We start from the raw sequence: 26,276 nt of genomic DNA, 5'->3' as shown, positions 1-26,276 counted from the left end.
AAACATTAAAAAGTCATAACTATAATAAAATAGTACCAAAAGCTTACAAAAGTAGATTCAAAACAACTGAAATATTTGTGTACCTAATCAAAATCAATACACATGCACTATATTTCATTTAATAGGCACGATCTTGAAAAGTCATACAGAAGCAAATTATCATGTATTAAATATTTTCATATTAATTTTAGAGAAGTCTTTGACATCTGCAATTGGCAGTGACTTTTACCACTAAGATGCTTTTTTACCTTTTCTCTAAGTCCTAATGACAGAAAAGATCAGAACTTGATTGCTTTTAGGAAAGCAAAATGAACACTTAGAATATCAGATGTCATTTTTATGTAAATTACTAATAGTTCCAATCATCTATCCAAGGCACTTACTACCAAGTAATTTCATGTTCAATACAAAGAATAGGAATTACTGCAAAATTGTGCATGCAAGTGCTTATGTGTATTCTTCCTGGGAGAAAATCACCAGACTCTTAAAAGAGAACATGACCGAAAGAAAATAAAAACATAAGGAAATTAAGTTTAGCTCTTTTTCAATTTACATGTCTAAAACAAGAGTGAGTGCCTCAGGTATTTGGTGGTGCAAGTTCAAAATCATAAATGTATATTCAAAATTCAGTAAATTCACTAAAATAAATATTTTGGTCCCACTTTGAAAGCAGGTAGCATGTCATTTTGGTTGAGCATTTGGTTTCTGTTACTACCATATAGAATTACCATGTTCTTTAATGACTTTTTAACCTATAGCCCCACAATAAAATTGAATACTTCCTAAAACTGCCATAAATCTTTCAAAAGAGCCGACTATTAATTACATTAAAGGCAATGCCTTATGGCTTGAACAGTAACTCAGAATAAGATCTTTAAATGATCAGTGGTTTAGTCATCATATACATTGAACTCTGGTCGGTTTTAAAGAACTAAGACTTCTAAATTACAGATTACTGCTTCAACTTGTCTCAAGTCCTTCTAAAGTATGGTTTCCTGAAGAGATACTTGGTAATTAAATTAATTCAGTCTTAAATTTTAGTTAGGATAAGTGATAATGGAATAGTTTTTGTTTTAAATAATAAACCCACAGTACAATTCAATTTTTATTTTGCATATCTCTGTTACCACACAGTTTTAGGAAATGTTAAAATCAACATATTTTAAATAAGGCCCAATTTTATAATTCTACAAGTGTACAAAGATAAATGCAAGCACATTTGCTGTACCTGAACAGCAAGAAAATGAAAACAACATGATATTCCTCTATAAGAGACTGACAATAAATTATGGTATTTATACAATGGAAAGCTTATGGTCATTGAAAAGAATAATGAAAATTTATATATGCAGATACGGAATGATTTCCCAAAATACATCTTAACATGAAAAAAGTGTGTTGTATGTTCCTGTGAGAGTGCGTGGGGCGGGGGGTATGTGTAGGGGGGTAAGTAGGGGTGAGGAAGGAACACACACACAGACACGAAACTTCTAGAAACATAGGAAAAAAAACACTCATCTGGCACTGCTTCTAAGGAAGAGTACAGGGGCCCGGTGCAGAAGGAAAACACACTGCACTGAATTTTATACTGCAGGTTTTCAACTAAAAAACACCAAAAACCAAGAACACCAATTTCTCTGTGCTGGGCAAGAAATTACAATATACATAAATATCAAATGAATGCTAAAGGCAAAATACATGATAAATGGTTGGTTCACTTTTTTATTCTTTTTAAATAACAACATTAGAAAAGGAAAGTGAATATATAAATACCTGTCATTAGTAAATTATAAGCTTCTTGTTTGGAAATTTTCCCATGGAACCATCTTAAAAAGAGGATAAATTGAATATGTAAATCAAAAGTCTTTTTTGCTGTTATACCATCAAAACTAAACAACTAACATAATATAATAAGTTTAATTCAAGCTGACATAATGAAATAAATGCAATGCAATTGACCAAATGACCTCATTCCTTTTACAATTGTTACTACACTTTGTAAACATGCCTAAGTTCAACAAAATATAGAAAAATTAGGGACTATCTAGTATGAACTACAATTTCCATATTAATTACCAATACAAAAACAGCAATGATTTTCATTCTGATAATGACAAATTGTTAAGCTTACAGCATAGCTAGCATTCTTTTTTCTTTTGATTAGGAGCGGGGAGTGGTAGAGGCAGAGCCCACCAGAACTGCCCAGAAAAAAAATTAGTGGATTAATTTTTCTCATACTTCTCTCAAAGTGAATTTCCCTATAAGTTCTCTCTTCAAATCAACATGGTTGATTCATACTTTACTGAAAGCCAGAAAATAAGACTGAATGATGAGAAAGAATAGATACCAACATCAAGAACTGAAAGAAAAGAATGACTTAGTATTACTAATTCTATTTGAGCTAATGGCCTATCATATCAGATTGCTAGAATATTTTATATTCTGCATACTTAAAATAAGCCTTTAGAAATTATTATAAAAGGCATTAGAGTCAAAATCTACTGCATATAATAACTAAAGTATTTAAATAATTTACCTTAAAATAAAATGATACATTTGGTTTAAAAAATTAATTACTAGTAATTAAATTACTTAAAATCTCTCATCTGAAGGACTATATCTATCTTGCTGATTAAGACATGTTATATGTTAATACCAAGCTCTCTACCACTTTGCCATATATTCTTAGGGTCTATAATTATTTTTAATCGTGGCTTAAAGAACAAGTTGGAAAGTAAAAATACTACAAGACTAAAATATATAAATACCCTAAAATCCAATGTTACAGGTTTAGAGGCTGTTCATACTGTTTTAAATTACCCATATTATTACTGGTCAGAGTACAAAATATAACTGAATTTTTACCTTTTCACATGAATAAAATGTTAAACTTTTACTTTCTCTCTTTAACTTTATTCCAACCCTTAACTCACTAATTCAGATTTCCTGAGGCTCCCAATGCTAATTTTGAATAATTTAAAACAAGTATACAATAACTGGAGCAGTCCAGGCTGCCTTAAAAGGCAGTAAAGTTCCATACTGCATTCAAACACAGCTGAAATGACCATTTACTACAAATGCTAAAACAGCATTTCTATATTCTAATGGATAGTTGATTAGATGACCTCGAAGGCCCATCCTATATTTCTCTATAGCTAGAATAAAGGAGAAAAAGGGAATTTAAAAGGGGAAGGGGGCAAAAAATAGCGTTTAGAGAACAAATTGGCAATACTGTTTTCTGAAAGGATTGGATCTGAGTTTCCTCATTCAGGCATTTATTACCACATGTAAAATGAGTATATTTCAAGCACATGGTTTGTACCAATAATAGAAAAATGAGACTGTGATCTTAGGAAGTCCCCATTCTAGTAAGAAAAAGGAATAAATAAATACTGTATAACTATAAAGAGAATGTAGAAACTATAACAAAGCGCAGTGATAGGTACATGCTGAGGGCATTTTTAGAATAACAGAGAAGGGCACCAATTCTGTAGGGTGTATACAGGGGAAGATAACAGAAGACTTCTTGGGAAGAGTGATAAATTGGTTAAGTCTCTAAGTAAGAATAGGCATTAACCAAACACAATGGAGGGGAATTCTGGCCTAGGAAGTAGCTTGAGCGAAGGAGAAAAACAGTACTAAGCATTTGAAGATCTACAAGCTGTAGAGTAGAATATAAAACTAGAAATGACAAGAGATAGGGCTTATAAAGGACACAAGACCTGGATCAGATCTTTTCAGACTCTGCTAAGGTAAAGAGAATCAGGCAAGAATTTTAAGTGAGAAAGTAATACAGTCAGACACATGTTTTAGGTCGATTATTCTAGCTGTTAGAAGAAAGGATTTGAGGAGACTAAAGTGTCAAGCAAGACCAACTTAGAGGTTATTGCTACATCAAAGTCCTGGTACGAGATGAAAAGGGCCTGAACTAGAATATGGTTGCTTAAGACTGAGAAGAAGGCCCACATTCAAGAAATATTTTAGAAGATAAAAATAGCAGGACTTGGTACTTGTGTCATGGAAACATGGAGCTGAAAAGGAACACAGCTAAAGTTATACCATCTATTTAGTCTCAAAAGGCACTCGGGGCTGTTACTGAGGATGCTTCACTGCCAGTCAACACCTTAAGAAATTAGAGGGAGCTGACAAATACATAAAATAAACCAACAATGCAAATTTAGCTTATGCTAAATACCAAATGAGTAGAAAATTATAAAGTTCAGAATATGGAACGATCACAAATGTATTAAATTTTAAAAAAAGATTTCCCAGTGAAACTGGGATTTAAACTTTATGTTATAAGAAAACTGGATATAGCTTTAAATGTTTATTGGTATTTGACCTCTCTTTTTTTCTTTTCTTTTTAAAAAGAATTTATGGTATTATTTTAAATAGGGATAAAAATATAGATTTCTTGCTTCTCTTGAAAATCAGGAGGCTTTCATAACACTAGACTCACACATCAATTAGACCGGTCACCTCACTGCAGGCAAACACTGTCTAGTTTTTGACTTTCTGCAGTCTTCTGTGATACAAAGAGTGAATGTTAGTTTCCATTTATTACCACACTTGCAGTGTTATTTTCTTACAGTAGCGAAACAGTTCCATGTACCTTGATCGCTATCAAAGCGGGAAAATAAGAAAGATCAAGATTATTGTAATTTGAGAAAAATGGGAATATATACACCTGACCCAGTTCATTTACTTACACTATCTGTATGCCTCTTCCAAACATTAATTAGAATTTGCAACTCCTCACATAGGTAGTGAGAAGACTTCAAACTAGTACAATCAACAAAGTACAGTCTCACTGATGAAGCCTACTTTGCAGCTACACAGAACAATAAGGAAAATGAACTCAGAAAATCTCATATGTTCCACTTAAGAAAGGGTGGGAACTAAATTAGATGACTGAAAGTGAGTATTCAGTTTGTTTTCATGTTCTAATGGTTAGAATTCAGAATAAGCAAACACTTGAGAGGCAAGCCTTAAATTCCATCCGTAATTGCCGACAGGAAGGTAAGAAAAAATATTCCACTGAAAATATATCAGATGAACAGTTTATTAAAATAATATGAGTAAAACAGAATTTGGATTAAGAGTTAAGCCCTTTAGACACGGGGAGGGGGAAGGGTAAACTGGGACGAAGTGAGAGAGTAGCACTGACATATATACACTACCAAATGTAAAATAGATAGCTAGTGGGAAGCAGCCGCATAGCACAGGGAGATCAGCTCAGTGCTTTGCGACCACCTGGAGGGGTGGGGTAGGGAGGGCGGGAGAGAGACGCAAGAGGGAAGGGATATGGGGATATATGTATACATATAGCTGATTCACTTTGTTATACAGCAGAAACTAACACAATATTGTAAAGCAATTATACTCCAATAAAGATGTTAAGAAAAAAAAAAGAAAAAGAAAAAATTTTTTTAAAAAAGGAGTTAAGCCCTTTAAAAGAAAACATATATACAAATAAATATCAAGAGGGATGAGAAGGACACTAAAAAAGATCTTCAAGGACGTTAAAAAAATTAGAGCAAAGCTGAAACACCATGGGGAATGATCTACCATAAAAGCAACTAATAACTTCTGGAATATAAGGGAAGAACGTAGCAAAGAGTAGGAATATAAGATAAGAATGTGGCAAGTAGTAGGTGTACTAATACCTGGTCTTTGAATTTGCCCTTACAGGATACTTAAAATCAGCCTGAAAAAATTATGAAAAGGAAGTCCTTGCAGAATCTTATTAATATGGTAAAGAACCATAATTTGGGGGAAAAGCTCTCTGACTTTAAAAAAACAAAACAAAAACTGAACCATAAAGTACATAAAAGATAATGGCAACAAAAACAAGAAACACTATGAATAAATCAATAAGAAAACAAAAAAAAATGTGAGGAATTATGACATTCATAATGTTATTAATGTACTGTTTATCAAAAAGTCTTTAGTTTGGTGATATAAGAGTTATATGTAGGTATAAGCCACCTTCATTATCACTAGGTCCTTAAGAAAACAGTTAGAAATCAACTCTTGAGCCAAATAAAAAACAATTTTTAAGTCAGCTCAAAAAGTATCAATTTTCTTTTAAAATACTTTTAGATCAAAGTTTTCCAATTAGTAAGTTTACATTATATTTTTTTCCCTTTTAATAGTTAACACAAACTTACATTTTGCCTTCATGTGGATCTTCTTCCCGGCCCTAAAGGGAAAGACATTAAGACAGTTTTTATGGAATTATTAATATACTTTTATTAAAATTAATAAAATCTTATCTTCAAACATATCTACACCCTGCCCTTCATATTTATTTATGTATATACAAGAAAAGGTGTTTCTATTCATGAAAGGTCTTTCCAAAACTCTCCCCCTTAGTCCTCTTCTCTCTTTGTTGTGATTACTCTAATCCAGGCCCTTCTCTCTTTTCTTAAACTATTAACAACAGCCAACTAGTATAATTACCTCTGTGCCCCATCCCACCCCACCACTCCAATCTGGATTCATCAGTTTCAACAGCAACTTTGCCCTGCATTAAGAAACATCAAACAAAACAAAAATAAACAAATTTTAAAAACCAGGCCTTTAGTACCTCTCTACTGCCCACAAACTCCTCAGTTTACAACCAGAATCCTTTACCATATGACTCAAGTCTATGTTTCCTGTCTCATACTACCATTTCTCTTTAGGTATCTATACCATGGTCACACATAAACTACCTCTTTGCTAATCTACATTTTCCCACCACTGTAGCTTGTTCTTTTTTACTTAGAGTGTCCTTTCCACTCACTACTTCCTACCTGTTAGTTAAAACCTAAACCATCTAGGCAGGATCTATCTCAAATACTACCTCCTCAGTAAGACACTGAGTCCCTAAAACATAAACATGAACTTTTACTCTGAATAGAAAAGACATCCTTCTTTTTCCATCTTTTGAACTTTACCCTACTCTATTTGATATTGCCATTATTTAAGATATACTAGGTGATATTCATTCCATTATTGTGGCTATAAGCATCTTAAGACTTGAGCCATTTTTTGTTAACACTGACTACCACAACCACTAGCACAACGCTTGGCACATAATTTTCACTGAATATCTGTTGAATTGTAGTCCTAGTACCCAACACAGTACCTGGCATCGAGTTTCCATTGAATAACGAAGGAAAGAGTAGAAAAATGAACTAAGTACACGTGGATTTACTTCTCTAAATTTGGTCCTCACTCAAATATCAAATATCTAACCAAATTAAAATCAAACACTTGCTAAATGCCTTCTATATTACAAAATGCTAAAAACAAATCACATAAAAACAAAATGCATTATCATTGCCCAAAAGGAGTTAATCTCTATGTAAGAGGTTTACAGAATAAATTAATTTTAAATGTAATGGGATATAAAGTTAACAAGGTGCTATGGAAACACGCGAGGAAACAATTTAGCCTAAGAAAGGGTGTGAAAAAAGGGGCAATATCTGAGCCGAACTGATAGATGAATCAAATTTTACAAAGCAGTTTTAGCAGGGCAGGAGTGTCAAGGAAGAGGGAAAAGAATAAGCATAGGGACATCCATTCATTCAACAAACATTTACTGAATGCCTCCTAATGCCAGACATTATTCTAGGCAACAGGGACACGTTGAATCAGAGACGAAAATCCTCACAGAGCTTACATTCTGGAATTAAGACATAATATAGTACAAATGTGCTTGGGGAACAGTAATGAAAATCAGAATTTCAGGGTGGGAAATTCCTTAGATCCATCCAGCAACCAAATGTCTGAAATCTAGACAATCTCCAAATGGCTCTCCAATCTACAAGGATTCACTATGTTCCAATGAAGACCATTATGAAAAATTATTCTAAATATTGAAGTAAAAACTGTTTATAATTCTAACTTGGAGCCATTCCACCACTAATTCAAAGTATGACCATATTCATTTTTAACAGCCACATCACATTGTTCACTCACGCTGAGCTGTTAACTTGTTCTCCTTTTTTTTTCTTTCCTTGTATGTTAGGTCATGTCTCCTTACCTTAAACTGGGCTTTTTTTTTTTTTCCCCCTGTATTCAATGGATAACTTTCACTTATCCTTATTAAAATTTATCTTGTTAAATTTGACCCAGAGTTCCAAGAGCTTGAGAGAAAAGTTCAACTACACTTCAATTCCTTTAAATAATCAGAATAATGGGGGTAGGGGGGTTACAGCAGAAAGAAAATCCAAAATACTACTAAGAAACTTTGTAGTAAAACTAACATAGGTGTTAAGATTCTTCAGTTTGAACACTTCCTGTCCATACAGAATAAATATCAATCCTGCTGTAGAATACAGAATTCTAATCTAGGAATTAGTTCTAATCCCAGCTCTTCCACTAAGTAACTATGTGACTATGAGTATGGAACGTATCATACCATTTCCTCAACTCCTCCCACTTTTCCTCAGTATGTTTTACTGCTACATATCAAGATCTGGCTGCCAGAATAGGCAGACAAGAGAATTAATAGCAAAGAAAAATATTCTCCACTGCCGTCCTCCTGGAACAATAATCAGAGCACAGGTTTCAGCATATTACCAGGTTCAAGGCATAATTTAAAAACAGTCCCTCTGAGGGTTGTAAAAAATAACAGAAAACCATTCCATCCTGCTGGACAAATCCGAAAGAGAAGAGTGAATTCCAAAACTATAATGCAATGTTTAATATGTTTCAGTGATACTCAATACTGTATCTGAAATGCATATGCCGCTTGAACGCTGATCTGTATCTAAAAATGCACAAACACGATTATTTATAGTGTCTAAGACTACTGATAATGTATTTTGTGATGACATTGAAAACAAGGGAAATATTCAAAATACAGAACCATGTGATAATATATGTGTCATATAACTCCATTTTTCCAAGGTTACTAGAAAATTATACATATATTTGGGAGATAAAGAGTTTGAAAGCAAACGCGCAACCATTTGAGATTCCATGATCAGTTGGACATAACATCATTTATGAGGAAGACCAAGAAGACGAAAAGGGATACAAATAAGCACATGTTAATACATTTTTAATTCTTAGAAACTCATGAAAACATCCTGAAAATTGGCAGCTAACATGCTAGCTTGGTTGTGCTCTTTACAAATAAATAGCATTTACCAACAGTAAATATGTTTTAATGAAAAATTACTTGTACTTATGAATTGAGGTTTTTCATAAAAGAAATATATTCATAGCTAATTTCTCTGATTATGGACAAGTTCCAAAATTTAAAAAGTATTTAGAATTCTGAGAAGGAGAAGAAAAGAACAAAACTTACCACCTCTTCTACTAGGTCTTCAACAATAAGACCTTGTTCATCTGTTCTTAGATTTGTAACCCACATCCATCCATCTTCTAACTCGTTATGAACAATGAACATATCTCCTTTTAAGAAACTGAAAATAGCAATTATGAAGTTATTAAAATTAAATAAAATTTTTAAACATGGAAATTTAAGTGATTATGTACCACCTCACAGAGATAATATGATACTGGAAAACGCAAGGGGTTAAGGTCAAATACTCTAGATTTTTGTCCTGTTTCTGTCATCATCTACATGTAAAAGACACTTATAAATCTGAATCTTAATTTTGACATGTGTAAAATGGGTTTAATAACGGTACCTATACTATCTGTATCACTGGATTATTGTTAGATTCCAACTGGAATTTATGTAAACAGTAATTATACATATATTACAGGCTTTGGGGTGTAACTACAAGAAAACTGAACTTTAAAATTTAAGTTTCAATGTTATTACTCTTTCAGATACAGGTTACATAACATCATAAACATATAATAAATATTATTAACTCATTCCACATATACAAGATAAGGTTACTTTAGAAAAAGTTTATTTTAAATAAGCCTTATCACACAGATGCTTATGAGACTAACATTTTTATCATAAAGAACATTAGGGTTTATTTAATTCACTCAGCTATCCATGGTCCAACAAGTATAGCATTCTTTCTCCGAAAGTGGTACCAAGGGGTATATTAATGAGAATGCATGCATGTTTTTTCTGTTACCAATACCTGAGTGGAGGGATGTATACACAATCCAGTTTCTTTTCACTGGACTCTAGATGTTTTCAACCTCCACACAATCACAGGATTAAAAAGTTGTTGATGTATGTCATCAATATAAAACCATCAGTAATTCCTTGAACTTTCCCTTTTAGGCTTGAACAAATGCCTTTGAGTGCTTAAGGTTTTAAGATTGACTGGATGCTACCATTGACCCTGTATCTATATCCCTATCTGTAATATATATGTATTTTTTAAATAAATTTTCCTTTAAGTCTTAATATTCACAAACCAAAGTTATAGTAAGTGAATCTCTTCTCATACCTTTGAAAACTTTGTTTTTCTCTAAAATATCTGAAGCTTCACTGTTACTTGGACCAGTTCAAAAATAAAAATTTGTACCCGATGCTTCAGATGCACCCTTTTTGAATAAGCACAGAATACTGCATTCTACCTTGATTCTACAACCCTTAACAATGACCAATATTTCACTAGCTGAAAGGGGGCAGACATTACCACTTAGCCAAGTATAAATTGTTCCTTTCCGGAACCAACCACCTAAATAAATATGTTAAAATAGAAGTCAAAGAGAAATGAGAAATGACAAGTTTCATTTTTGGTCAAAAGCAGTCCTAAGAGATTTTTTTTTAAATTTTGACTTGTTTCTATACTACAAACTTTTTATGATGCAAAAAACAAAAACGTGAAAAATAAAAAGCTTACTGGCAGAAACATCATAATCCTAAGATTCATTATGCATTATTTTGCATTTTTCCTCAAAACAGGTTAAAGTGCTTTATTAAATCTCATTAATCTTCAGATGTTTTTACTTAAAAAAAAAAAAAAAAAACACTTTTCAGGTATATATAAATTAAAAAAGACTCATAACTTCATACATATTTCTGCCATTCTAATTCTTGTTTAAATTTTCATCTTCCTAGATCAGAAGTACTCAATTTTTGGAAGGTCTCTCAGGACCCCTTTATAGTTTTAAAAATTGATACCGTAACAGGCTTTCATTTATTCATTTACATGGATTATATCTATTGATAATTACCATATTAGAATTTAAAATGTAAATGTCTAAAAATATTTATTAATTCCTTTTAAAATAATAATATACCCTATTAACATGGTAACATAAAAAATGAAAAATAATTATAATCTTTACAAGTTTAATAAGAATATTATTGCCTTGCATTTTTGCAAATCTCATGTCTGGCTTAAGTTCAAACTGCTGGATTCTCATATCCATTTCTTTATTCAATCTGTTGCTATATGGGTTTTTTGCTTAAAGTATATGAGGAAAATCTGGCTTTATACAAATATGTCGTTGTGAAAGGGATGAGTATTTTAATAGCCTTTCAGATAATTATAGATATTCTATTACATTAACCCCAAAACTTGACTAGTGGTACTTTCTTGGAGGTTGGTTGTAATGTGGAATCTAAAACTATGTATCAATGAACTTTCTGTACCATTCCAATAACCTCTATTGGTCTATTTTGCACTGTGAATGGATCTTTTACCCACCCATAATTTTGTAACATCATGCACTGATCCTTTAGAAAATACTGGTTCACTGAGCTATGCAGACCATCCAGATATAAACACATTATGCAGTATCAAAACATCACATTCTTCAATATCAGCACCAATCTCATCAGAAAAGTCATTAAGTATCTAGGAAGCTGTCAAACTCCTGATGGCAAATACAGGGTTTCCAAAATACTAATTTTTCCTCGAAAGCTCAAATTGTCATTGGCAACAAATACTGCCAGTTATTTCCCTTGAAGTAACAGATTCACTTTGTTCTTAAAAAAAAAAAAAAGTCAGATATTCAAGTCTGAATAACCATAATCTGCCTGTCAGTCATTCTCCTAAGTGAAAATGATGTGCACAAAAAAAAAGCAGCTAGTTCAGCTCTCAAAGCACCTCTTTTCCTCAAGACATTGAACTGTGGTACACGGTAGAGGTGCTTTATGAGTATGTCCCATTTCATCACAAAGATATTAAAAAGATGTATAGCCATAGGTTGAGATTTATAAAACAAATATTTTTTATTGTCTCACCAAGAACATTCGTAAGCGAACCTGGCTTTTTTTGTTTAACTGCAAGCATGGGGCAGTGAAAAACGATATACATTTGTTACCACTGCCTTGATTTGTGCTAAGACACCAGCAGTTTTACCATCCGTGGCTTCTGAACCATCATGTAAATGTCACAGTGAAAAAGGCAAATTATGTCTTAGTATTATTATGAAAATAGTTTTGATCTTATGACTCTTCTGAATGGACCTCAAGGATCCCCAGGGTTACATGGATCACACTTTGAGAGCTGCTGTCCTAGATGATCCCACTGGGAATTTACAAATTATCCAAAATTCTCGAATTTGCAGTTCAGTGCTGTTTTTCTTTCCCTTCTCTTTCTTTCACTGGCTTTTCCAGCTTAGATCACAAATAAAGGTGTGCCAATAAGAACTAAATGAGAAGTTACTTTGAGGACAATCATATAAAAATGGAATGCCTACTTAGAGATTTCAGATAGTTGAATCTTTGTTTTTTAAAATACCATATTTCCAGAAATTTTTAGTACCTCCCAAAAGTTATCACTACATTTTAAATACTGCTGTTGATTTCAATGAGAAGCTGTAAACTCAGAATCAGTAATTATTCAAAGTAGCCTTAACATTTTACCAGTAATAAACAAATTTTCTATCAGAAAGCTAAACAACTTATAGAAAGATACAGATAATTTGATAATAATTATCAAATTATATAATAAATCAAATTCTATAGAAATAATAAAAACAAATTATATATAAGAACTCTCCTTACTTTGTCAGAGATAGCCTAATAAAAGCTAAGTTATTTCTCCTGTCATCTTCACTGTGGCCTCTCTGATGCAAATTCACAGTCTGAACAGATAAGCCAACACAGGGGGACAGGAACAACGGACTTAATATTAAGGGCATGCTTTGCTGGATGCTATTTCCTCAATTTCCAAAACCTTCCTAGTCCAAGAGCAACAAATTCTCAGTCTTTCAAATGCCTGTTTCAAATGCCTATAAACGAGATTATATTATAAAATACCTTATTTCATCAGTGTCTGGTACTTTTGTGTAAGGGAGAATGGCTCGAACACGCCTTCTATCTTCTACTGGCTAGAAACCATAAAAAAATTGATTTACAAAAGATAACCTTTCTATGTCAAAGTCAAATTGGGTATGTCCACACAAAGTTAAAGCCAGTAAAACTCCACATTATAAATTCTGTAGGATCATTCAAACTATTTTTTATTGAGCCTCTAAATACCCAAACCCTGGAAATGCTCATCTTGTTTTGTTGTTGTTTGTACAGAAATTCTTTTAACAGTATAACCAATATGTTTTTAATCAGGTAATATGAGTTATCATTTAATTTTAAATACACTACACAACATATAAAGTAACCTTTCTCCAATGATGCAGAAGACATTTCAGAATCTTGCAGCCACTTCAGCATTAGCACTATGATATCAGTAATTACTCCTCATTCATTCAGAAATATTTTTTAGGGTATCACCATACAGTACAAAAAAAAAAAATCTAGTAACTTAAATACAAAGTAACAGAAAAATTACTCTTTCTTTTTTTAAAGAAGTTGCCAGTTATGCTCTGACACTACAACCAGAATTAAATCTTGAATTATATTATAATAAACATCACGAGAAACTGAACAAGAGCTAACCCCATTAGTAAAGTGAAATAATAAAGTTTTGAAAGATATTTTACTTGCCTCTGGCGGTGCAACTGGATAAAGCAATTTTTCTCCTTTAAGCAAACAGGAAACATGACTGTAATAACCTATTAGGTCTGACAGAGAAGAAAAACGTCTTCCACCAATGTAGTAATCCCCACACATAGCAATAATCCTATTTGTACAGGAAAAAAAATACAGTAAAACAAAAACCTTTATAACCAATTTTTAAGACCAAGTTCCATAGAAATTATAAACCTATAATTTTCATAATTTTCCTTTATCTGCATCCTTATATTAAAATACCACTTATTAATACCTTCACCATATACAAATTACTTGAGGTTATTTCTTTTGAAAAGATATATGTATGCATGTGATATGAAACACATATCTGACTTATAAACCTCAATTACATAATTCATTAAAATATTTATAAATCCATCCTCAGATAACTCTTCTTACTTTCCATATTTAAGACAAAATAGCAATTTTAATTAGTTTTCTTTGGCTAAAAGTAGTTTACAGATCTCTTGAAATATTTACAGAGTATAATAATAATTTCACATTTTACACGTGGTATGACAGTACTCTTAAAGTCTATTTTAAAATCTAAAAATTAAGGGTATACAAACATTTTATCAGTTAACTTTGCAGGCACTAGATGATTTTTTTTCCAATGGCTCCCATAAAAATGAAATCAAAGACAATAATATATGTAAATATATTGCTACAGACTTTGATATCTGTACTTGAAAATCTAGATGCCTGTTTAATTGAAATGAATGTCTGCAAAGAGTTTCAGAACAGTGAAGCTAAAATGAATTAAACTGCACTCTTAAAATACTGTTTCTGTATTTTCTGTTACTCTGTGGTCTGAAAGTATACATTTCCTTTGTTTCTGCTTTACCACTCAAAGTTTCTTTGTAATTCTTTATACTTTAAAAGTGATAACTATACTTATGATTAGCACAAAAAAGTCCAATAATACTCTTTTTAAAGAAAAAATGTAAGCATTCAATAGTATCTACTCTAAATCACTTATTAAATCATTTAATAGAAAACACATTTCTTTCTCCATTATTTAAATGTCACTAAAGCAGGTATATTTATGAATACTACAGCAAAACAGCTACAGTATGTAGCCTCATAATAGAAATAAAGACTTACCTAAAATGGTTGACAACATTTGTCTGGCTAAGAAATGAAAGTACAAAGGACCCTGGCCTCCGATCACTCTCTCTTATAAGGTAACTGCCGGACTTCCCTGCCTGCCTGAGGCGTTCTTCTGCTATAGTTCTATCAAGTTTTCCATGATACCACCTAAGAAAAAAGGTTAGGAGATTAGAATAAAAATAGCAACCCCAAAATTACTATTGGCAGTTGAAAAATATACTACTACAGATTTTACATACCTACATGTAACTTAGACATTTACATTTTACTCTGAACCAGTCATTCCAATTTTAACTCAGTTGTTTTTAATTTCTCAGTCTCTCAAAAATAATTCATTTACTCAGTTTTTAATCTGTTCAATAAGCTCAGGCCTAATCACCTCACATATTCACCTCTTCTATTTCTGCCCATCTCTCTACCTCCAGGACTGTCTACCTGTTCAAGACACAAACACTTATTACAATCTAATGCCTACCTAGAAAAATAAGAGTAAGATGGACAAATGGAAACAAATGGTTCATTTACTACCTCTCTATATACTAAGGAACCAAGACTTGATATAACAAGGCACATGGTACCTGGGAGAAAATAAAACTTTATTCCATTTTAATGTGTGTGCCCTAAAATAGGAACACAGAATGACACTGTCTAAAGGCTGCTATTCTAATTTCCTATTTCAATATTAAGCTGATTATTCTCTTTTGTCTTAAGATGATCTACTCCATAACCACACATTTGAACTCTCCAAATTTATTTAACAAACATGTGGGAAATACTGGGTCGGCCAAAAAGTTCGTTTGGTTTCCCCATAACATCTTAACAGAAAAACCCAAACGAACTTTTTGGCCAAACCAATAAATAATACCTTTGTCCCTTTAACTTTCTTGCTCCCAGTTTAACTATCTTCTACCTACCATACTACTAGATGATTTGCTTAAATGACTGGCTATACCATGGCTACAAGTCTAGCATTATCCGTACTACCAATCTATGCCTATAAAAGCCACACGGATTGATATAAACAGAAGCACACTTAGAAACAGACTGGAATTTTCATATGGTCATGGTAACAAATCTACAAAGTAATTGCTATGAAATATTTTTACACTTTCCTTTGGTACTTGTCTAACTTGAAACATTCAGAGGAAAACAATAAATATTCATATTACATTGATATACTTAATATCTAGCCATAAGTTGACAGTCAAGACTATAGTAGAACTATGACTATTTTTGTAAGCTTGCTGTAATGAAAACTTACATTCTTGACCCCTTAGTTTATTTTTTTTAAAAAAACTTAGAACTTTCCCAAAGAATTATTGTTAATTTTCTTCTAAAAACCAACCCATTTATTTGACACTTTGTGTGTAAGACAGAAATAAAATAAATGATGAAAAACAGTCATGAAGCTTCATTATAACTCAAAAGGAAAAACATAATTGAAAACCATTAGTATTAGGGGAAGAAAGGAAAGAACAATAAACATTGCATTCCTCTAAAATTCTAGTCTTAGTTCAACCACTGTCTTTGAGGCTACTGACAAGCAAATTTAGCTTTTAAGAGCTGGGTTTTTGTTTGTTTGTTTGTTTTTAATTCTAATAGGAAAAGCTTGGACCAATGATCATTAAAAGTTCCTTGAAGAGCTAAAATTTAATGATAGATGATCAGGACAATATTTTGAAATTGTAGGCTAGAAGTTTATTTAACTGTGAAAATATATGGGACAACCTTGGAATGTGAACCTGGTACATTCCTTATTACCTAAAGTAGTGGAGCTAACCCACAGAGCAGATTTACACATTGAACAAAGACAAAATTAAGGACAATTTTAAACAAAGTACCTATTTTTTGTATACTTGATATTTGTTAAATTTCTGGTGTGTTTTAAGCAAAATGTCAAGATTAAAAGATTTTTTAATCTCATTCATCTTGTGAACTTACCATAAGACGATACAAAAAGGTACATGAGGCATTACACAATAACTAATTTATAACAAATACCTGACTAAAGACTTTTATATATTTGTGATTTTCAGTTTTTACATCTATGTACTTTCTATAAGATTCTGGCATTAAAACAGGTATTCAGTTCAAGACAGAGACATAAAGCTTAATAAACAACTTTGTTTCCTGATTATTAGTAATTCCTTTTATGCCAGAAACTCTTAAGTTTTGAACACATTAGGTAAAACATGTCAATTCTTGATTATGACTATAAACTGAAATTAAATTATCCAATAATAGGCTTATGAGCACATATGTAGTTGAGCATGATCCTCAAAACATTCCATTGTTACAAGTCTCCAACTGTTCTAGGAAAAAAATTGAATGGTCTTAATCAAAACTTAGAATTTCTAGCATTATCTTTATTGTTCACTTCAAATTATCAAGGTGAATCATACTAACAAGAATACTGTAAATATATCTGCACAGATAGGATGGCTGCACTGATACCTCCTAAACGTCTTCAGAAGAGATTAAGCTGACCGGTGAGACTAGGATTTATCAGCAACCTCCGTAATTGTGGTCAAGTCTCTCTACTTTGTACCTCATTACTATCACTTGTAAAAAAGGGGAAAATAATCTCCATCTCAGCCTCAGAACACATTAAATATTTGTCCTAAACTCCTTCAAAGAAAAACAAAAATGAAAAAGCACTATATAGGCTGTATAGTATAATGGTTAAGAGTAAAGACTCCAGAGTCACTGCTTGTGTTTGAATCCTAGCTCTGCCACTTGGCTGTACAAATATGGGCAAATTTCTTAATTTCTTAGCCTGAGTTTCCTCATCTAAAAAAGGCACATATTAACAGTACCTGCTTCATAGAAGGTTGCATGATATTATAAATGAACTAATACATACAAAATTATATACATATAAATTATATACAATATACATAGACTATGGGGCTAATTCAGCTTCATCAATGAAAATATCAAATTTTATACTGTTGCATAACGGATGATTAATTTGTAGATCACCTAAGCCTCTGTTATCTTCCTACCTTCCAGTCCTGTTTACACTGCATCTAATTTTGGGAAGAGAACAGGAGAAACCAATCTTCATTTCTGCTAAAACATTGATTTTAAGAGGAAATTTCTTTTTCCAAAGCGTCTTTTTTGAACAGTAACAGATCATACATATTAATTGACGTTGGAAGCTCCAAAGTATTCATAAACTAGAAATTCTTCCACTTCTCCTGGCAATTCTAGAAGGAAACCCTCAAATAGCCCCACTCTTTCCCCAATGTGGATATATTCTTTGGAGGAATGGCAAGGACAGTATGCATTTGAGATACTGTGACTTTAATTTGCCTAAATTAATACTTTAATAATAAAATATCTAATGTTCTCCTATTTAAAAGTAAACTATCCCTCTCTCTTGTTCTCTCTCTCTTTCAAGGAAGATTGGGAAAAGAAACAGCAGGAAATTTAAGATGTAAATACATTTTTCTCAGCTAGTTTTGCAATTTTTGGTTGAGAAATCTTACAGACAGATATGGAGTCTTTTGATTTCATTTTCTTAGACACTACACAATCAGTTTATCTAAAATAAAACATCCAAGATGAAACTACGTATTAAATAAGTCAACAAGAAAACAAACAAGTTGGACAAACTGCAGGAATCATTTTACTTTTCAATTTGGAATCACATGAACGTTTTTATAAACTTGTACATTGGTGCAGCATATTTAAGGGGTCTTGGGAGGGCCTTTGTGGTTTTTAGTCTCTCCTAATCAGGTAGAATAATATAGAAATCTATACAATGAGAAAACAACCTGGTGTGAATATAGACAGACACAACTCAAACTACACAATTATTTAAAACTAACATGACAATACTAAATGGAAACTGTCTACTACAGTAGAAAATAATTAAAATAGCACTACCATCAACAAGCTTCCTTTGTCTAAAAAGGAAACTAAATTGAAGTTCCCAGCAGATCACTTTTACTTTCCACTATGCTCTTCTTCCTAGTTATGTCACTGACAGGCACCAAAGTTCTCAGAGAGAAACATAAGTGCAGAAATCTAATTGCCAAAAAATCTCTTGTCACCTGAATTACCTGGAACTCTGTGTGCCTGATCATACCATGAACTTCTAAAGTTTTTCTGTAACTCTCAAAGATGTTAATCATATTTTCTCATACATGCTGTCCTTTCTGAAATTAAATTGGTTATTTCAGTCTGGTAAGACATATACTAAAAACATTTGCTAAAACTACTATAAATCTCCTAAAACCTCCACATTTCTTTTTAACTAACATAGTTCCCACAGTCATACAGTCTGAGCTGGTGGTCAAGAAAATAAATTGACTTTTTAAAGTGAAGGCAAAGTAAAGATACCTTATAGTAAATGATTTTATTGTCTTTTTCTTCCCCCCACATCGTTATGCAGACAGACTAAAATCTGGTCACTAGTAAATTCACCTGAACAACCACTAGACTAAGCATAAGAGGTGTAGTACCCCTTAGACCAACTGCATTACTTAAGAAATATTCATGTGTATGTTTGACATCTTGAGTATATTTGTGTGTTCAGGCAAATAAGAAGTATGCGTGTATGTCTGTGTGTGTTTGTCTGTGCATTTAGTTACATATCTCAGATCAAATTAGCTCAAGAAGAGAACAGAAATTCTATTCCCTTTTGCCACAGGTAACATATTTACAGGGTCCAAAGGAGGTTTAAGTTCTGTGGGAGTATTTTTTAAAGAAACAGCACTGTTACATGTCCATCCACCCAAAAATTCAGTTTACTGAAAGACTAATATACTAAAGGTGGGACCAACAACACAATGCTTATGCAATCAAAAGTTTATATTGGACTTCCCTGGCGGTCCAGTGGTTAAGACTTTGCCTTCCAATGCAGGGGTGCGGGTTCAATCCTTGGTAGGGGAGCTAAAATCCCACATGCCTCACAGCCGAAAATCCAAAACATAAAACAAAAGCAATATTGTAACAAATTCAATAAAGACTTAAAAAAAGTTTATATTGAAGTACACTTGACCAAGATAGTCTCATTCTCACTAACTTTAACTCCCATCACCCTGGAAAAAAGATAATAAAGAGTAGAAAGAGCCACACCCTCTCCAAAAAATGTTATACACTAATCAAACATATTTATTTAAAAAAACAAAGGAAAAAAAAAAGGAAAAGCACAATACTCACTAGCCGGAGGCTAACATCAGTTCCTACCTCACAGCCTCTAGCCCTGTATCAGTGAAATTTCATTTCTCAAAAAAACTACCAATTCTTACAGTTGACCTTTTCTTAGAACTTCAACAATTACAGGGTCATATCAGTAACTAAGTACATGAAAAGAGGGCAAGGAAATGACTTGTGACCATCTGGTCCAATGAATGCATTACTGCAACATAGTTGTAAACTACCTTTTTTTTTTTTTTTTAATTTTTATTTTTATTTATTTATGGCTGTGTTGGGTCTTCGTTTCTGTGCGAGGGCTTGCTCTAGTTGTGGCAAGTGGGGGCCACTCTTCATCGCGGTGCGCGGGCCTCTCACTATCGCGGCCTCTCTTGTTGCGGAGCACAGGCTCCAGACGCGCAGGCTCAGTAATTGCGGCTCACGGGCCCAGCTGCTCCGCGGCATGTGGGATCTTCCCAGACCAGGGCTCGAACCCGTGTCTCCTGCATTGGCAGGCAGACTCTCAACCACTGCGCCACCAGGGAAGCCCTTGTAAACTATCTTGAAGGGTAGTTTTTCTACTTAAAAAGAAACACTGTGATTTTTTTGTTTTGCTTTGTTTAATTTCACAATGTTCAATCTAAAACTTTGGAGGGTATGGTGATTCAGTGGCTACCTACTGCAACTATAACATTTCTTAACCTGTATTTTAAGATATACCTTTAAAACACTGAATCTGAAGTTTAAAAGCAAACTTTAGTCTGGCATGGCCTTTTATTTAGTCCATCTCCAACAAACTATGCGTCAAGCATTGGGCTACACGGTAGAAAAACAAGTTAATACCACAGAACTCCACAACATAGAAGTTTATGGTCTCATGGAGAATACAGACAAATTAGGCAACTGCAATCTGATACAGCAAGTACTAGAACGCGGGGGCATATGGAAAAACTTCAGTCTTAGCATTTTAGTATACACTTCCTGAAAAAACTGATGGCTAAACGGAAATCTACAAGACAAGTAGCAACTAATTCAGAGAAAGCAAGGGACTGAGAAGGTGAGAAAGATGTCACTGGCAGAGGGAAAAAGTAAAGACAAGCAAAGGCCAAAAAAACTTCATATACAGATAGGGGAGTATGAGAATACTTTAAACTTTCAAAATATACTTTGCAAGCCTAATACTTATCAGATAATATGGAAAGAATATAACCTGAATTAGACTAGATTTATAAGCTTACTTGCCGAACTTCTTTCAGTACCTCAAAGAGAAATGAGCCTCAAAGAACATTTTAAAAGTTCAAAATATTCTCAGATCTATCTACTCATCTGCTCCCAGCAATAATCCAAGGGGGGGGGGGCAGGTATTAGAACAGAGCACTCAAAGTTCTCCGCCGTAAGTCCATTATTCTCTCCTATGTCCCCTATATCCCAAACAAATTACATTTATTCATTCAACAAATACTTTTTAAGCACCTGCTATGTTTAGACACTGTTTTAGACATAGGTTTTCTCCCTATGCTTTCTCAAAATGTTTTTCCTATGTAACATTTTTTTAAATAAGGTGAAAAGATTATGCAATTTAGCCAAAAGTCATCCTAAAATTAAGGTATTTTCTAAGTTTTTTTTTTTCCCTCAGAAATTTCTATGTCTCTACTCTCACTCATAGAAATATCAGTATCTCTTCAGCTCAAATTATAACTTCTCTATGAGGATAATTCCCAATTTGTTCTCCCTAAAGCTGGCTTTCCTCCTAAGCTTCAGGCCTAAGTTACCAAGTACCTGCTAAGAAGCTTCACCTTAGGATGACTATAGCCAAATCTAAAATATCAGCAACTAACCTTACAAACACATACACATGCGTGTGCGCACACGCGCGCACACACACACACACCCCTCTTCCTCTTTACTCCTCTATCCTGTTAATGGCACCAGCATCTTTCCTAGTGTTTAGACTCAAAACGTCAAAAGCAACACTGATTCCTTCCTATCTCTCTATCCATAACACTACTGCCAACTCGCATACTGCATCTCCAATGTCACCAATTACTCTCGTTCAGGCCCTCTTTGTCTTTTTCTATTTCAACCCGTCCTACAACTGTGCAAAGATTATACTCCAATAAGATGTTAAAAAAAAAGACTTCCCCATCATTCTTTCCCACATCCCTTCTCTTCTTTCTCTCCTGCTTCTCATCTTGATTTATGTCACACATCAATCCACTCACCCAAGCTATTAGGTAAAACTATATATTGCTGTATTTTTTAAGGTCAAAAAAACAATTACATATGGTTCAACCTAGTGGAAACCTTTCATCAGTACCTCTGACTTATGCCTCTATCCTGTTTACCTCATATCCAATTAGTCAAAAAGCCTTAACAATTCCAAATTCTCAATACCCTTTTATCTATCTAGTCTTTTCCCTTCCCACTGTCAACATCCTTCCTCATCATGTCCTGTAGTAATTCCTGCATTAGGTCTTCTAGCTTCACTGCTCTTCTAGTTCCTTACACATTTGTAATAATACCTACCCAGACAGCTATACCACATCTCAAAAACTGAAATGGTCCCATTGCTTATACAATAAAATCCGAACTTTTGACATGACATTCAGTAATTCTTATGACTTCTCCAGTCTTCACAGAACTACTTGCCACTTCCTAAACACATCAAGTACATACTTTGAAGCCTCTATCCCTTTGATCATGCTATCCTTTTCATTTGAAATGCCCTTATTGCCTGCCTATGGAAATCCATGTCATTCTTCAATGCCTACCTCACGTGCTATCTCCTTGAACCTCTGGGCATAATTAATCTTCTTCTATCATACTCCCAGCTTATTTCTTATACTCTTTTTTGATATTTTATCTTACTGTAATATAGTTAGTCATTTTCACATCTATTTTTTCCATTAGATTGAAAAGTACTTGAGGACACTGGGCACGTTAAGTCATCTTCACATTCTCTACTCTAGCCCTTGGCACAATGCTTTCAGCATGGTAGGCATTGACAGGTGGGAGGCCAAGAAAAACAAATTTGTCAAAAATTCCTGCCTACGCTGAAATTCTCAAGTCATAATCCCTTACTGGAATCCACACTCTGGAGAATGCTTTGCATTCTCCCATTCAAACTATTTCCTCAAGCTGCACTGTCCTCCCACCTGCATTCTAGAGACCTTTTATCACTCTTCCCTCCAGGGGACACCGGGACTCCAGGCTGAGCCCAAATGCCACCCCCTCAAAGGAATCTTCCAAAGACCATTCTGCCCAAAGTGATGTTTTAAGTCTAAAAATCATCTAGTATATGCCTTGTAGTCACATCTATTTTCTCAGTAGAAAAACTGAGTAGAAATACTAGTTCCCTCACCTGAACACCCCCAACCTCTCCTACTCTGAACTTTCACAATATTGGCAATCTATACAAATTGCTGACAGTCAAAGACATTGATTTGGATGTTGCCTATTCAGCACCCATCCCATTCAGGGAAAACACACTCACACCACCCTCTGGCTACTCTTCCTCCCCCACTTCCGGGGAAGCTTTCATTTTCTTTGAAGAATGCAGCCTAGTCAAAATCGATCATTCCATGGTGAGCACCTGAACCAAGCCGAGTTCTTACGCTGAAACTGAGAGTCAGTCTTTTTCTGAAGGCAAAAGCTACAGGAAGCAAGGTCAAAGAAAGGGTTTTTGTTTATTTACTTGCTAGGTTTTCCACCACTTGGAAGACCCAGTCTATAATAAGAAAGAGTGAAGGTGAGAGGGCCAAACAGATAAAGAGATGGAACTAAAGATTCATGAGAACATTCAAATCCCTGTTGCATTTATCTCTGAGATCCCAGTTATAAGCCTACCCTTCCCTTAGTTTAGCTGTTCATCTCACCCATCTATTACCTCTAGACCAGTTTTTTGATCTCCAGGTCCTTTCACATATTTAAAAAATTACTGGACCCCCAAGAAATGTGTTTATGTAGGTAGTTTCTATCAATATTAATAGAAATTAAAACTGAGTACCTTCTAAATGTTTACTATTAATTTTAAATTAACACATAGTGGAGTTAATATTGTCAATATAGAAAACATATTCTTTACATAAGATAACTATAATTTCCAAAAAACATTTAGTGAAAAGAGTAGCATTATTTTAAATTTTATATACTCTTTCATAGCTAACTTAATAGAAGACAGCTGGATTCTCATATCTGTTTCTGAATTCAATCAGTTGCTGTATATTGTTTTGGTTCATAGGTTATGAAAACTGCTACTCAATGAAGCTACTTAAAAGTTAAATAAAATGTACAATCTAACCACACCTATAAATGTTCCACTCTGCTATTAAAGTCCATCAGTGTACCATTTATTCATGCATATTTTGTAGCATTATGCAATAGCCACTTGGCAATATTGGTTCACTGGGTTATGAAGATCTTCCAAGTGTTAACATGTTTTATTTTATAATATCAAAATATCACATTCTTTATATCACCACTACACAATAAGGTAGGCTTGGGTTGTTGTCTAAACTGCCTATCTCCCCCTTGCCCAGCTCCTAGGAGATAACCTCGAAGCCCTTGAAATATCCTGCCCAGTAAGAGTGTCTTTGTTTACTGTGAACCTTGGGCCATGCCAGATCTTTTATGCTAATATGATTTATGGTGGGGGATTTGGTCCACCTCTGAAGTCAAACTGATGCAGTAACTAAGGTCTGCCACAAGGGGGCGCCAGGCCCACATGACTACACCTCAATAAAAATTTTAAACCGCAAAGCTCAGGTGAGCTTTCCGGATTGGCAATACTTCACATGTGTTGTCCCACATTGTTACTGAGAGAATTAAGCACTGTCTGTGTGACTTCACTGGGAAGGGACAACTAGAAGCTTGCATCTATTCTCTCCTGGGCTCTGCCCTATACACTTTCTTTCTTAGCTGATTTTAATGTGTCCTTTGGCTATAATAAACTGTTACTGTGAGTGTAACAGCTTTGCTGAGTTCTGTTTGTCCCTCTAGAAAATCACCGAATCTGAGGGTGGTTTTAGGAACCTCCAACAACAGGCATCAATATAACATGGGTGTCACAACTCTTTTCAGGTAGTAAGTGTAACCTTGAAGAAAAAGTGGCACTGTCTTCAAAAAAGTGATCTGACCCTGGGTTTGGTGGGGTTTTCTTCAAGAAATAAAAAGCATCACATGTGTATATTATACATCCTTTCTAGCTAACCACAGATTTGTTCTAGAGTTCAGCATAAAAGTTCTAATTTTTGTTTTGTTTTGTTTTAGTGAAATGCCATGTCCGTTGCTAATTCTAACTATTATAGTTGCACATGTGAAAAATATCTATATTGTAGTTTATGGATTGGTAGCATTTTAAATAAATGGTATATTTAAATACTGACCTGAAATTTTTTGAGATGCTTATCAATTGACATTTTTTCTCAGCTCAAGAGTCTGAATTATTTTTTAATTATACCTTTTAATATTAGATTTATTCTTTTAAATATATTAGGAATTTAAATATAAGCATGCCATTTTATCTTGGAGCAAGAAAAGAATTCCTCACAAATGATTTTTCTCTTTGGAAAAAATAAGCTGCAAAAATATCTGTTAAACTATATACAGTCTGTAAATGAGCACAGCTCATTGAAGCTTCGTATACCTTCGTAAGGTATACAAAGCTTATAGGATGTAATGTTTCATCCAACTAGTTCTTATATTTTGAAAAAATGTTAAATAGTTTAATAATGCCATAAGAAATCTTTGCCCAGAAAGAAAAATATCATCAGAAAAGACATTAAGTATTTAGGAAGCTCTCAAACTTACAGTTGCAGACAACAAGGTTTCCAAAATTCTAATTTTTACTTGAATGCTCAAATTTTGCTTGAAAGCACCAAATACTGTCAGTTATTTCCCTTAGAGTAAGAGGCTCACTTTGTTCTTTTCCTAAAAAAAGTTTCTGTCAAATACTCAAGTTTGACTAACCAAGGTTTGTCTCTCAGTCATTCTTTATAGTAAAATAGTGTTCCATAAAAGAAGCGGCCAGTTCAGCTCTCAGCTCAAATAATCACACAACTGCTTTTCAAGACAAAGTACTTAGGGATGCAGCATTATGTGAATTTTCCATTTCATCACACTAAATATTAAAAAGACATATGCTCAAGAATTGCAACTTAATAAAATT

At 33.6% G+C, this 26,276-nt stretch overlaps 2 protein-coding genes and 1 long non-coding RNA gene across 9 annotated transcripts in view; 2 read left to right on the top strand and 1 right to left on the bottom strand.

Annotated features, from left to right (window-relative positions):
* Window positions 1-26,276, top strand: part of LOC309622564 — an 867,398-nt gene that overhangs the window by 202,926 nt on the left and 638,196 nt on the right. The window lies entirely within an intron of this gene.
* CCNH (cyclin H) overlaps window positions 1-26,276 on the top strand; it is a 339,640-nt gene that overhangs the window by 69,575 nt on the left and 243,789 nt on the right. The window lies entirely within an intron of this gene.
* The window catches only part of RASA1 (RAS p21 protein activator 1), a 108,506-nt gene that overhangs the window by 43,736 nt on the left and 38,494 nt on the right, over window positions 1-26,276 (bottom strand). For all 5 annotated transcript variants that reach the window (XR_014239255.1, XR_014239256.1, XM_082375504.1 and 2 more), the window contains exons 2-7: window positions 14,963-15,115; window positions 13,828-13,967; window positions 13,148-13,214; window positions 9,305-9,422; window positions 6,171-6,202; window positions 1,774-1,826 (exon numbers count right to left, since the gene is read on the bottom strand). Coding sequence is in view for 3 of the 5 variants with exons in the window: in XM_082375504.1 (XP_082231630.1) it covers window positions 1,774-1,826; window positions 6,171-6,202; window positions 9,305-9,422; window positions 13,148-13,214; window positions 13,828-13,967; window positions 14,963-15,115 (563 nt within the window). In the remaining 2 variants the exon portion in view is untranslated. The remainder of the gene's footprint in view (window positions 1-1,773; window positions 1,827-6,170; window positions 6,203-9,304; window positions 9,423-13,147; window positions 13,215-13,827; window positions 13,968-14,962; window positions 15,116-26,276) is intronic.

This window comes from Balaenoptera borealis, assembly GCF_965194805.1.
Source record: "Balaenoptera borealis genome assembly, chromosome: 2".
In the NCBI taxonomy this organism is placed as follows: domain Eukaryota; kingdom Metazoa; phylum Chordata; class Mammalia; order Artiodactyla; family Balaenopteridae; genus Balaenoptera; species Balaenoptera borealis.
Note: the sequence above shows the minus strand (reverse complement) of the source record. Positions and strands in the feature narration are given on the sequence as shown.